This window comes from Pristiophorus japonicus, chromosome 27, assembly GCF_044704955.1.
Source record: "Pristiophorus japonicus isolate sPriJap1 chromosome 27, sPriJap1.hap1, whole genome shotgun sequence".
NCBI classification, from domain to species: Eukaryota; Metazoa; Chordata; class Chondrichthyes; family Pristiophoridae; genus Pristiophorus; species Pristiophorus japonicus.
This window is the reverse complement of record NC_092003.1, coordinates 9,571,227-9,584,701: the sequence shown is the minus strand read 5'-3', so window position 1 is coordinate 9,584,701 and position 13,475 is coordinate 9,571,227. Positions and strand designations below refer to the sequence as shown.

Genomic DNA, 13,475 nt, shown 5'->3' with positions numbered 1-13,475 from the left:
ATCATATTGTATGAAAGAAGGCATGTCAAGGTGCAGGAGCCAGTCTTGCCTATTTAGGCAAAATACCTCTCAACTATTTCAGTAGTCCCTGACAAAATCACCTGGAATGACTGTGGGAATCTTTCTTCTCAGCGCATGGGTCAGTGGCAGATGTTGAGCTGTGCCATCTGCTGTAATGAGACCAGTGGCTACTCTGCAACAAAAGGTTTTCACTTGTAGAGACAGGCTACTCTGCAACAAAAGGTTTGCACTTGTAGAGACAGTCCCAGTTAGCTGTGGCCTGAAATTTTGCTACCCCTTCTTGTCAATATGATACTGTGCTGATGTAGGGGATGATATCCTGGAGAAGCTCAGAGGGTATCCATCTTCACAAGCACCACCTCAACTTAAACAAAAGGCTGGACCCTGGGCCGCTCTGTTACTTGTCTGCAGACTCATGTCTTAATCCCCTACCCTCCTGCCCTGGTAATTTAGCTGATCAGACAGCCAGGAAGCATTGCACACTCACTGACGTCACTATCCACCTGGTGTTGACGTTCCCGGCGACACATTCCTACCGGCGGTGCTACAGGGCAGCGGGATTTGACGTGTGGCGCTGGATTCGCCTCGCCCCGGTGATATTGCTCTAGGTCACTTACCTTACTTTAGCCACTTACCTTAGCGCCTGGAGTAAACACCGACAGGGGAAGCTGGAGTGAAGCACCAGGAAGCCGGCTCAGGGATATTATTTAAAGGAATCATCAATGACGACTCACAATCATCAGGTTACTGCAATTTCAGTGGCTTCTTGTCAGTTTCACATACTGCAAGAGTTTCATTCATTAATGTCAAGGATCTTTTGTATTCCCCTTTAACAGTTTCCATTGATTTTAAGTTTCACTAACACACAATTTCCCTGCACTATCACAAATGTTGCCCCTTGTCCTGTCTCAGTACACACCTGGTGTTACGAACAGAATCAAAGAATGAGACAGAACTAAAGGAGGCCATTCAGCCTATCGTGCCTGTGCCGGCTCTTTGAAAGAGCTATCCAATTAGTCCAACTCCCCTGCTCTTTCCCCATACCCTATAAATATTTTCCCTTTACAAGTATTTATGCAATTTCCTTTTGAAAGTTACTATTGAATCTGCTTCCACCACCCTTTCAGGCAGCGCATTCCAGATCATAACAACATCTTGTACTTATGTAGTGCGTTTAACATAGTAAAACGTCCCAAGACGCTTCACAGGAGTATTATAAGTCAAATAATTTGACACCGAACCATATTAGGAGAAATTAGGGCAGATGACCAAAAGCTTTGTCAAAGAGGTAGGTTTTAAGGAGCGTCTTTAAGGAGGAAAGAGAGGCGGAGAAGTTTAGGCAGGGAATTCCAGAGTTTAGGGCCAGCACTGGAACATTCTCCTTAATACTGCCACTCCACCTATTTCTTTCCTTCCCTATCTTTCCTGACACCTCATATCCAAAAATATTTAAAACCCAATTCTGCCCTTTTTTGAGCCAGGTCTCCCTTATTGCCATGACATCATATTCCCATGTGGCTATTTGCGCCTGCAGCTCACCAACGTTATTTACCACACTTCATGCATTTACATATATGCACTGTAAAGCTATCTTAGACATTCTTGTATTCTCTCTTCGTCTGACCCCACCTAATATCTTACTATACTTTACTCTAGAATTGTATCTTCCAATTCTTTGTGCACTTTGTTTATCCTTTCTAATGATGCATCCTGGTGCCCACCCCCTGCCAAATTAGTTTAAATCCTTCCCAACAGCACTAGAAACTCCCCCGTGGGGATATTGGTCACCTCTATTGAGATGGAACCCGTCTGGCCCGTACAGGTCCCACCTCCCCCAGAACTGGTCCCAATTTCCCAGGAATCTGAAGCCCTCCCTCCTGTGCCATGTCTCTAGCCACACATTCATCTGCTCTATCCTTCTACTTCTATATTCACTAGCTCGTAGCACTGGAAGTAATCCAGAGATTACTACCTTTGAGGTCTTGCTTTTTAATCTCTTTCCTAGCTCCCAACCATCTGCCTGCAGGACTTCATCCATCGTTTTTACCCATGTCGTTGGTGCGGATATGGACCATGACCTCTGGCTGTTCACCTTCCCCTGTCAGAATGTTCTGCAGCCGCTCAGTGACATCCTTAACCCTGGCACCAGGCAGGCAACATACCATCCTGAAATCACATCTGCGGCCACAGAAATGCCTGTCTGTTCCCCTAACTATTGAATCCCCTACCACTATTGATTTCCCGGTCTTCCTCCTCCACCCCTGTATAGCTGAGCCACCCGTGGTGCCATGGACTTGGCTCTGACTGTACTCCCCAGAGGGACCATCGCCCTCACTAGTATTCAGTACTGGTTGGCTTGCAAGATGCACTCAGGGTACTCCTGCAATACCTGCCTGGTCCTCCTTGTCTGTCTGGTGGTCACCCATTCCCTCTTTGCTTGCACGCCCTTATGGGGTGATCTATGTAGCGCTCAGACTCACGGATGCATCGCTGTAACGCCCGCTGCCACTCAAGCTCCAAAATCTGGAGCTTGAGCTTCTCCAGCTGAAGACACTTCCTGCACACTTGGCTGTCCAGGACACGGGAAGCGTCCTTGATATCCCATATGGCATAAAATGTGCATTCCATGGGATTGAGGTGCCCTGCTATGCTGCTACTTGATAGATTATTAACTAACAACAGAAATAAACTGACTTAAAAAAGAACAATCACCAGCTACTCACCGATTTGTTTCTTTTTTGCTCTTTAGTTCCTTCCCTTGTGCTAACGTCCCTTACCTTGCTCCCTAATGCTCGCATTCCCTCCAGGCTCTTGGGCCTACCTTTCTCTCCGGCTGCTCCTCTCAATCTCTCCTCCTTCCCCATCTGTTCACAATTCTCACTCTCTCCAACTTCTCAAATTAGCACTCTGTCCCGAAGCACTCCATTTAGGATCACTCTGTATAGCCATGTGTCTGCCCATTTCACCAGTCTGCTATGTCCTCCTGAAGTCTGTTACTATCCTCCTCATTGTTTACTACATTTCTGAATTTCGTGTTGTCTGCGAACTTTAAAATTATATCCTGTATACCTAACTCCAGGTTATTAATATATATATCAAAAAGAGCACTGGTTCGAATATAGACACTGGGGAACACCACTGTATAGTTTCCTCCAGTCTGTAAAACAACTGTTCACTACTACTCTCTGTTACTATCCCTTAGCCAATTTTATATCCACTTCGCCATTATCCCTTTAATCCCATGGGATTTAACTTTTCTTCCAAGTATATCGTGTCATCATCATCATATGGTACTTTGTTAGATGCCTATTCATAGTCTACCTACACAACATCAACCGCACTATCCTTATCAACCCTCTCTTAATACATATGAGTTTATACTGGAGAATTGAGTGCTAACTTGCACTTAAATTCAGGCAGCGCTAACCAAAATAGAACTGACCTACACATAAATATGGAAATTGGCTCAGTGTTCTTCTGAGATAATAAGTACTTGATGAGTTCTACATCGAGGTTTTTTAAAATTGAGGAACTTAGGTGATAGTCCAAGGCTTATTGTGTAGGACACTGCCATGGTGGAATAAAGTAAAAGAGATTAAATAAATCAGGAAACAGTGCTAGGCGACTCCGGACCTCAGTTTTAGAAACCTGAAGAGTGAAGTGGGGTGGGAAAAAAAAGAGTTTAGAAGTTCCACAGTTATGAGGCCCCAGGAAAGAATTAGTTACAATAGGAGACTTTTCAAAACCATGAGAGTGCGGCGAGGATGAAGAGTATGTAGGATATCTTTCCAGCTTATAAGGAAAAGGAGAGGGACATTCAATGAAGCAATAAAATGGGGAGATAAGAAAGATTGTAAAGGAGAGAGAGGCAAGAGCAAGGAATTTCATATGAAATGATAACCTTTTCTGGTATCATGTGGAGGAGGATGATAGAGATGTTAAGTGAACCGTCCTAATATGAGAGTGGTATTCTAGCTTTACAAGTATTTGGGCTTGATTGTTAGAATTGTTTCGGGAAAAGAGAAATGTTTGGCACAAAAGAGAAAACACTGCTTCTTTGAGGAAGGTTTAGCAATGGAGGAGATATGAGGTCAGAGGAGAGTGAGGCCAATAATGTTCATAAATGTAGAAGAACTAAGGGTGGTGCCATCAACCGTAAGGAAAGAGCTGTTGGTTATACTTGTTACAGATGGAAGGAAAGTGTCTTTGAAGGATTAAAGGAAGCAAGATTTTAATTGTTTCCATCGAAGGATCTGGAGGAGATCAAGATGCAGTAATTGAGCTATTCCACTGAGTATGTGACAACAGTCATTTTTGTCTAATCTTAACTTGGCAGCACTCCCTTTAACACAGCCACCAAACTTAAGAGGACAGATTTTCCTCTTCAGTGCTTGGATTAGCAGGTGCTTGTAATTCCTGGCTCCAGGTCAGAAGAAACCAGTGTGAAATGACTGCCTCTCTTTCTCTCTATTTAATGTGTCTGAGTTTATGTCTAATGTCTTCAGAGGGGAAGCAATAGAAACAAATGTGTCATCCAGTTACCTTCACAGTGTAAAGAGGTTAAAAATATCAGTTCTACGGTGTACCAAGTGGGGAGAGTAAGTGAAAAACACTTTTTTAACATCAGCACTTACTGCAATGGTGAGTTTTTCCCCTTCTGCCTCCTTGCCGTTCAGTTTTGCGACCCTCTTGAGCTGTTTCAGAGCTACATCAGCCTTGTCATTTAGAATGAGCCAACAAGCAGACTCTGGGAACCACCTGTGAGAATGATCACAATACTTAGCAATAAAAGCACTCCCAGGAAACCTTGGGATAATTCAGCAGAACAATATTGGGAGTGTGGTAATCGGGAATCAAGCTTCATCTCTGTAGTGATATATGATCATTTTGATTGGTTCATTTTAATTTATTTTTAATTTTTATTATAGGTAGATTTGCAAGACTGGTCATTCAGGAATGATTGTTTCAGTAAGTCCTTCATAGTTTCTCATAAGTTTTCCAGCCACTGATTTGTACATTCCCTACTTCTTCGGTTCTGAATTACTGCCTCTTTACTCTGAGCCAATTAACAATGTTGAAAGCGAAAGTGTGACTGAAAAATCATGGCACAGTAAGTAAGGTTAACATGTGCAGAAAAAATGCACTGTATGCAAGACTTTTAATATAGTATGGCAAATTACCCATTAGAATTGGTCACAGCAAGTGAGAGAAAATTAAATATTACCTGTGATGTCTGAAGTATGATACCAAGTGTGTACTAAATGGAACACTTTCATAATAGTGGTTGTCATGTCGTGTGTCTCCAATCTGTATCTGTCATCGTCTTATTTCTGCTTCTATGTCTGTATCTCATTTCTGTATCCGGCAATCTCTCCACTACCAGCTGTCTTCTTAAAACCCTCTCCACTTGTAATGTATGTACATAAGGTCTGCCCACCAACAGGGGGCATTACCGTCGGAGATCCTAGGGTCATAGGTACACTCGTGCTGGGTCCAGTATATAACCTGAACTTCACCTTTGTATCTTCACTTCTGGAAGCCATTAAAGACTGCCCAGGTTACACCTGGTCACTAGCTCACAGTACGGAGTTCATTGTATCATTTCATACACCACAACTGGTGACGAGGCAAATACAAACCCATACAAAAGTATGGCGAGCACAGCACGATCAAGAACTGTTGGAATTCTTGAGAGATTCAATGAAGGAGAGGATTGGGAGATTTCACGGATCGTCTTGACCAGTATTTCGTGGCAAACAACCTAAACAAAAACAAGGATGCAGAGAAGCGCAGGGCAGTTCTTCTCACCGTCTGTAGCCCCACGATCTAGCAAGAATCTGCTCTCACCCACTCTTCTTACAGAAAATGATTACAAAGAACTGTGTGCTCTAGTTCGGGAACACCTTAAACCCATGAAAGGAATCCTCATATCCAGATATCGCTTCTGTACGCACGTTCGTCCAGAAGGCCAGGACGTATCGGCATTTGTTGCCGACCTGAGACGACTTGCAGGGCCTTGTAAATTTGGGCCTGCATTGGAAGACGTGCTGCGTGACTTTTTCGTGATCGGGGTCAACCACGAGATGATTTTAAGTAAGCTGCTGGCTGCGAAGATGCTGGACCTCAGCAAGGTCATCACCATCGCCCAGGCTTGCATGTCCATGCAGAAAAGCACGAAACAGATATCGTGACAAAACAGGAACTCCACGGCAAGTACTGTGCACCAAATTGTATCGACGGCTGGCAGAGCTGCACATGGCAGGGCCTACTCGACTGCGTCTGCAAGACCAGGACCTGCTCAAAGTTCACCATCGAGGGCCTACTTGACTGCGTATGCGAGAACGGGAGCCGCTCAAAGCCTGCCATCGGGCGCAAATCCGAGCTCAACGTGATGGCGTTGTGGGGGCAATCATCGACCCCATCAGTGCCGCTTCAGGCAGTATGTTTGCAGAGGGTGTGCGAAGACGGGGCATCTTCCGCGGACGTGTCCACAGCAGAGCAAGCGAGCTGCGACACACCACGTGGATGATGATCAATCCAGCGTGTATCTGGCGATGCAGCCCAAGGCATTTGAGGGCTCCCAGGAGGAAGTGTATAGTGTATGTGTGTTCCTAACAAAGAGCCAACCGATAATGATGGAGGTAAAATTACTAACAAAGAGCCAACCAATAATGATGGAGGTAAAATTAAATGGCATGGCAGTATCCATGGAATTAGACACGGGTGCGAGTCAATCGATAATGAGCCAGAGGATTTTCGAAAAGCTGTGGGGGACCAAGACAGAGAGACCCAAGCTGAGTCCGATAAATGCGAAATTGCGTACCTACACCAAAGAGCTCATACCAGTAATCGGTAGTGCAGCAGTAAGCGTGTGTGTGAGGGAGCGGTTCATGATCTACCGTTATGGATTATCCTGGGCAATGGCCCATCGTTATTCGGCAGGAGTTGGCTCGAGAAAATAAAATGGAAATGGTACGATATCAAAGCTTTGTCATCAGCAGATGATGATTTGTGTGCTCAAGTGCTGAGCAAATTTCCCTCACTGTTTGAACCGGGAATTGGCAGCTTCAAGGGAGCCAAGGTTCAGATTCACCTAGGCCCAGACGCAAGGCCCATCCATCACAAAGCCAGGACGGTCCCGCACATGATGAGAGAAAAAGTTGAGCTCGAACTGGACAGGCTACAACGCGAGGGGGTCATCGCACCGGTCGAATTTAATGAATGGGCCAGCCCCATTGTTCCGGTTAAAGAGCGATGGCACGGTCAGGATTTGTGGAGACTACAAGGTCACGATCAACCAAGTTTCGAAACAAGATCAGTACCCGCTACTGAAAGCTGATGACCTGTTTGCAATGCAAGCCGGGGGAAAATCGTTCACCAAATGGATCTAACGTCGGCCTACATGACACAGGAACTGGTTGAATCATCAAAAAAACTGACGTGCATCAACACACACAAAGGACTGTTTATTTACAACAGGTGCCCTTTTGGCATTTGTTCGGCGGCAGCCATATTTCAAAGATACATGGAGAGCCTATTGAAATCCATCCCCAGGACCGTGGTCTTCCAAGACGACATCCTAGTCACAGGTCGTGACACCGCCGAGCACCTGCACAATCTGGAAGAGGTTCTGCGTCGTCTGGACAAAGTGGGACTCAGGCTGAAATGTTCGAAGTGCGTTTTCATGGCACCAGAGGTCAACTTTCTTGGACGAAAGATTGCTACAGATGGAATCAGGCCTACAGACGCGAAAACAGAGGCCATCAAAAATGCGACCAGGCCCCAGAATGTGACGGAGCTGCATTCATTCCTGGGTCTTCTCAACTACTTCGGTAACTTCTTACCCAAATTGAGCACAGTATTAGAGCCTTTGCACAAGCTGCTCAGGAAAGAAGACGACTGGGTGTGGGGTGAACTTCAAGACAGAGCCTTTGAGAAGGCTAGAAATCTGTTGTGTTCCCACAAGCTACTGGTACTGTATGATCCATGCAAGCATCTAGTTTTGACCTGTGATACGTCGTCCTATGGGGTCGGCTGCATACTCCAGCAAGCCAATGAGTCAGGCAAACTACAACCAGTTGCACACGCGTCTCGAAGCCTGTCCAAGGCAGAAAGAGCCTACGGCATGGTAGAGAAAGAGGCTTTAGCATGTGTTTACGGGGTAAAAAAAATGCAGCAGTACCTGTTTGGGCTTCGCTTCGCACTGGAAACCAGTCACAAGCTGCTTATATTGTTGTTCTCGGAACATAAAGCTAACAATACCAACGCGTTGTCCCGCATCCAGAGGTGGGCGCTGACATTATCTGCCTATGATTATGTCATGCGCCATAGACCAGGCACCGACAACAAACTGGTGCTTTGAGCCGGTTACCGTTGCCCACACCGGAGGTGGAAATGCCAATGCCCGCAGAGCTACTCATGGTCATGGATGCCTTTGAGAGTGAAGGGTCGCCCATCACTGCTCAACAAGTTAAGACCTGCACCAACTAGGATCCGACCCTATCGGTTGTAAAACGTTGTGTTCTTACCGGGGACTGGTCGACCATCCCCAAGGAAATGGGTGATGAAAGCAAACAGTACAGCCGTCGCAAAGAGGTGGGCGCTGACATCATCTGTCTATGATTATGTTTACTGTGGAGTAATCGTGTTGTAATGCCCAAGAAAGGCAGGGCGAGATTTGTACGGGAGTTACATAGTACGCATCCCGATATTGTCATGATGAAGGCCATCGCCAGGTTCCATGTTTGGTGGCCTGGCATTGACTCGGACTAAAGAGTCATGCGTGCATCAGTGCAGCACTTGCATGCAGTTAAGCAATGCCCCAAAGGAAGCTCCGCTCAGTCTGTGGTCATGGCCATGATCTAGAATCTACACCGACTTTGCGGGCCCCTTCCTCGGTAAAATGTTTTTTTATGGTGGTGGATGCATACTCCAAATGGATAGGATGTGTGATCATGTCATCCAGCACTTCCACTGCCACCATTGAGAACCTGAGGGCCATGTTTGCCACACATGGTCTGCCAGACATCGTTGTCAGCAACAACGGACCGTGTTTCACGAGCCTGGAGTTTCAAGAGTTCATGAAACGCAACAGCATAAAACACGTGAGGTCAGCCCCGTTCAAACCCGTGTCCAATGGTCAAGTGGAGCGGACAGCTCACATCATCAAGCAGAGCTTGAAACGCGTAGCTCACGGTTCCTTGCAGACACGCCTGTCACGCATGCTGCTCAGTTACAGGACAAGGCCACACACGCTCACCGGGGTCCCACCTGCAGAACTATTGATGAAGGGAGGCCTCAAAACCAGACTCTCTCTAGTCCATCCTGACCTTAACGATCATGTCGAAACCCAACGTCAACACCAGCAGTGGTATCACGACCGCGCTGCAGTGTCGCACGACATATCTGTAAATGACCCAATGTATGTACTTCACCAAGGTCAAGGGCCCAAATGGCTCCCGGGCAATGTTACGGATAAGGAGGGTAACCGGGGTGTATATGGTTAAGCCCAAGAATGGGCAGATGTGCAGGAAACACATTGATCAAATCAAGCTAAGGCACACTGACGAACTGGAACAGTTGGAAGAAGACACCGCGAGCTTAGACGACCAATCAACTCACGTCCAGCCTTCAGAAGAATCCACTGTGGTCAACGCCCAGCCCCAAGTCGTGAGAGACTCGGAAAGTACTGGGATTATACTGAGACGGTCAACCAGGGAGCGAAGGGCTCCGGACCGTCTGAACTTGTAATATGGACTTGTGCCAAGAACTGGGGGGGAATGATGTAATGTATGTACATAAGGTCTGCCCACCAACAGGGGGCACTACTGTCGGAGGTTCTAGGGTCATAGGCACATAAGCTGAACTTCACCTTTGTATCTTCACTTCTGGAAGCCATTAAAGACTGCCCAGGTTACACCTGGTCACTGGCTCACAGTACGGAGTTCATTGTATTATTTCATACACTCAGCCTTCTCCAACCTCACTTCCAACAGCAAGTGCGAGGAGCTAATGGACCTCTTTGTCTCTAAGATTGAGATAATCCGTTCAGCTGCCTCTGCCGCATCACTCTCTTCCCCTAGTTAACTGGGTCAAATTTCTCCCAAGAATTTCCCCTGCCCTAGCCCAAACTCGCATCTTACTCTTGTTTCTCTCCCCTCATGCCCTCTACAAGCTGACCTTGTCCAGGAACCTCACCTCCTGTTCTCGCGACTTATTCCCACTAAACTGTTGACCACCTAACTTCCCATCCTGGTCCCCATGCTAGCTGACATTGATACCGGTTCCCTCTCCTTTCATAGTGTCCACTTCCCTTTCAAATCTCCCATCATCTCCCCACTCCTAAAAAATCTATCCTTGACCCCCCTCTGTCCTTGCAAACTACCATCTTATCTCCAAACTCCCTGTCCTCTCAAGTCCTAGAACTCCCAATCCTCCGTAACTCCTTGTTTGACCTCTTCACCCCGCCACAGCACTGAAACAGCCCCAATCAGTCACAAATGGCATCCTCTGTAACTGTGGTGCACTATCCTTCAACATCTTTCTCAGCCTGTCTGCAACTTTTGACACGGTTGACCACACTGTCCTCCTCCAATGTCCCTCCTCTGTTGTCCAGCTGAGTGGAACTGCCCTCGCCTGGTTTCATTCTTAGCTAGCCAGAGAATCATCTGCATGGCTTCTTTTCCCACTCCCGCACCGTTACCTCTGGAGTCTCTCAAAGAACTATCGTTCATCCCTTCCTATCTCACATCTACATGCTGCAACATGATCTGAAAACATAATGTACGCTGGCGACACCCAGCTCTACCTCAGGTTAAATTTAATATTGCTATTGTGAAATAAATAGTTAATTCTTGAATAAAAATAGTTTAAAATCTTATTTTGGACATTATGAATTTCTGAGGAAAAACGTAGGATAATAATTTTTTGAAAATGTATTTTGAGTGAATTGATTGGTTCCTTAACAAAGTTTTAATGTTAAAAGTTGACATTAAAGTGTGACCAAAAATCATGACAAAAGTAAGAGTTTTGGACAGGAAGAGCATGCACAAGTAAGTATTTTTAATAAGATATATATACATATCAGATTGTGCGAAACATTTCATTTAAAACAACATATCCTTCAACTCTCTGAGCAAAATCACAGGAGACGCAGTATTAATAGAGATAGATAATTATTGCTACAATTTTGCAAAAAGAAAAAAATCGTTTGTATCTGACTTTACCACGAGTAGAGGAAGATGATGAAAAATGGCGCAGACACTGCAAATTGAAGCCAACGCCAATCTTGAATTCCGTACGCTATGCCAGCCAGCACTACTTGACCCACGGTATAAGAGTAATTCATAACAGTTACAACAGAGGTTCGGATTTTAGTTGGGATCCATTCAACAGCTAGGGGAAAATAAAAGAAAGATGAAGTGCCTGAATTTCTCCACTCTAGCACCAGCTGTTAAGGCTGGTTTTGTGGAAAAAATGACTTCTGCCTCACATCCGCCCACACTGCACGAGACGTGCCAGATGCCATATTGGTGAGAGCAGAAAAAGAGGCGTCGTTTAGCTTCGTCTGATATCATATTCAAATAAGGGACCTAACACCTGCTTCTGCTCCATCTTGTGAATTTGGCTTGTGTCTGACACAGCCAGCGCCAGCAATGTTTACTCCTGGGGAAAACCAACGTTAGACAGCGCCAAATGAAAAAGATGTACCATTATCGTCTCCGACCTCACTCCCCACTCTGACCTCCAGATCCCTCCGACTCCCTCTGATGCTGGCCCCGATCGCGATGCTGGTTCCACATTCTGCTCTCGATCTTGGCTCCGAGTCCCAATGGCCTCAACCTCATACCACTCCCCCCGATTCTGATCCCGAAGGCCCTGACCGCCTCCCACAAGTTCCAACACACCTCAGAGTCTTTGCTGGACCTTGATTCATTCATCGTGTTCAGCGCTGGGCTGAACGTCACCATAATGATCAATAGAGAATATCAAGTTCCAGAGCTGCCTACGATCTTTTTTCGGGCATGAGCAAATCCCACCCTGCTGTGGCACCGCCCATTTATGGGCCTTAGCAGTAAGCTGCTGATACTGAGTTGGCAAGTGATGGACTGGCTTGCAGCCCATGTACTTTTAATGGATACTATGGGGCCCAAGTTTCCACATGATAAAAAACGGGCGCCCCTCCGAGCTGGGCGCCTGTTTTTCGCGCATAAAACGGCGCCTAAAAAAAAAAATCGAGATTCTGGAGCGTTCTGCAGCTCCTTGTCTGCCTGGCGCGGCGCCCAGAGGGGCGGAGCCTACACTCGCGCTGATTTTGTAAGTGGGAGGGGGCGGGTACTATTTAAATTAGTTTTTTCCTGTAGGCAACGCTGCGCGTGCGCGTTGGAGCGTTCGCGCATGCTCAGTGTGAAAAAAACATTGGCACTCGGCCATTTTTGTAGTTCTTTGTAGCTGTTTAATTTTTGAACATTTTTTTAATAAAAGCACATTAGCACTTGCAGCCTTCTCACTGTCTCCTTCCCGCCCCCCCCCCCCCCCCCGCGGGAAGAAGGGGCGCCTCCCCCCCCCCCCCCCCCCGCGGGAAAGAACGGGCACCTCCTACCCCCCCCCGCAGGAAAGAACGAGCGCCTCCTCTCCTCTCCCCTCCCCTCCCCCCCCCCCCCCCCCCCCTGCGGGCAGAACGGGCGCCTCACCCCCCCCCACCGCGGGAAAGAACGGGCGCCTCACCCCCCCCCCCACCGCGGGAAAGAACGGGCGCCTCCCCCCCCCCCGCGGGAAGAACGGGCGCCTCAGGCTGACTGCAGAATTCTCCGTGCCTGAAGCACTTTCACACAGGTAGGAAGATGGTTTATTTAATCTTTTCTTTGCTTATAAATGTTTATTCAGGTTGGATTCATTTGTATAATATTTGTAGAAGTATAAATAAGGATTTATTGTAGAATTTAATGAGTTCCCTTCCCCCCCTTGCCTCCCACCTCATTCTGGACGCCTAATTTGTAACCTGCGCCTGATTTTTTTAATGTGTAGACAAGGTTTTTCAGTTCTACAAAAATCTTCACTTGCTCCATTCTACTTTAGTTTGGAGTACGTTTTCACTGTGGAAACTTTGAAATCAGGCGTCAGTGGCCGGACACACCCCCTTTTGAAGAAAAAATTCTGTTCCAAAGTAGAACTGTTCTACCTGACTAGAACTGCAGAAAAAAAAATGTGGAGAATTGCGATTTCTAAGATAGTCCGTTCTCCACCAGTTGCTCCTAAAAATCAGGCGCAAATCATGTGGAAACTTGGGCCCTATATGAGGTGGTTCTGTGTGAATAAGAAACAGGAACACATTAATAGCACAAATTCTGTCTTGAAAATGCTCACACATGCTGGGGAAACCCTCTGGTACTTCACCCAAATGGCCAATCTTCACATGTGACCTTGCCAGTGAACATTGGTAACTTAGTTGATTA

At 46.4% G+C, this 13,475-nt stretch overlaps 1 protein-coding gene across 1 annotated transcript in view; it reads right to left on the bottom strand.

The window, feature by feature from the left end:
• Positions 1 to 13,475, bottom strand: part of LOC139239477 (solute carrier family 22 member 6-A-like) — a 54,877-nt gene that overhangs the window by 26,554 nt on the left and 14,848 nt on the right. The window contains exons 4-5 of the mRNA XM_070868255.1: positions 11,247 to 11,415; positions 4,656 to 4,779 (exon numbers count right to left, since the gene is read on the bottom strand). Coding sequence (XP_070724356.1) covers positions 4,656 to 4,779; positions 11,247 to 11,415 — 293 coding nt within the window. The remainder of the gene's footprint in view (positions 1 to 4,655; positions 4,780 to 11,246; positions 11,416 to 13,475) is intronic.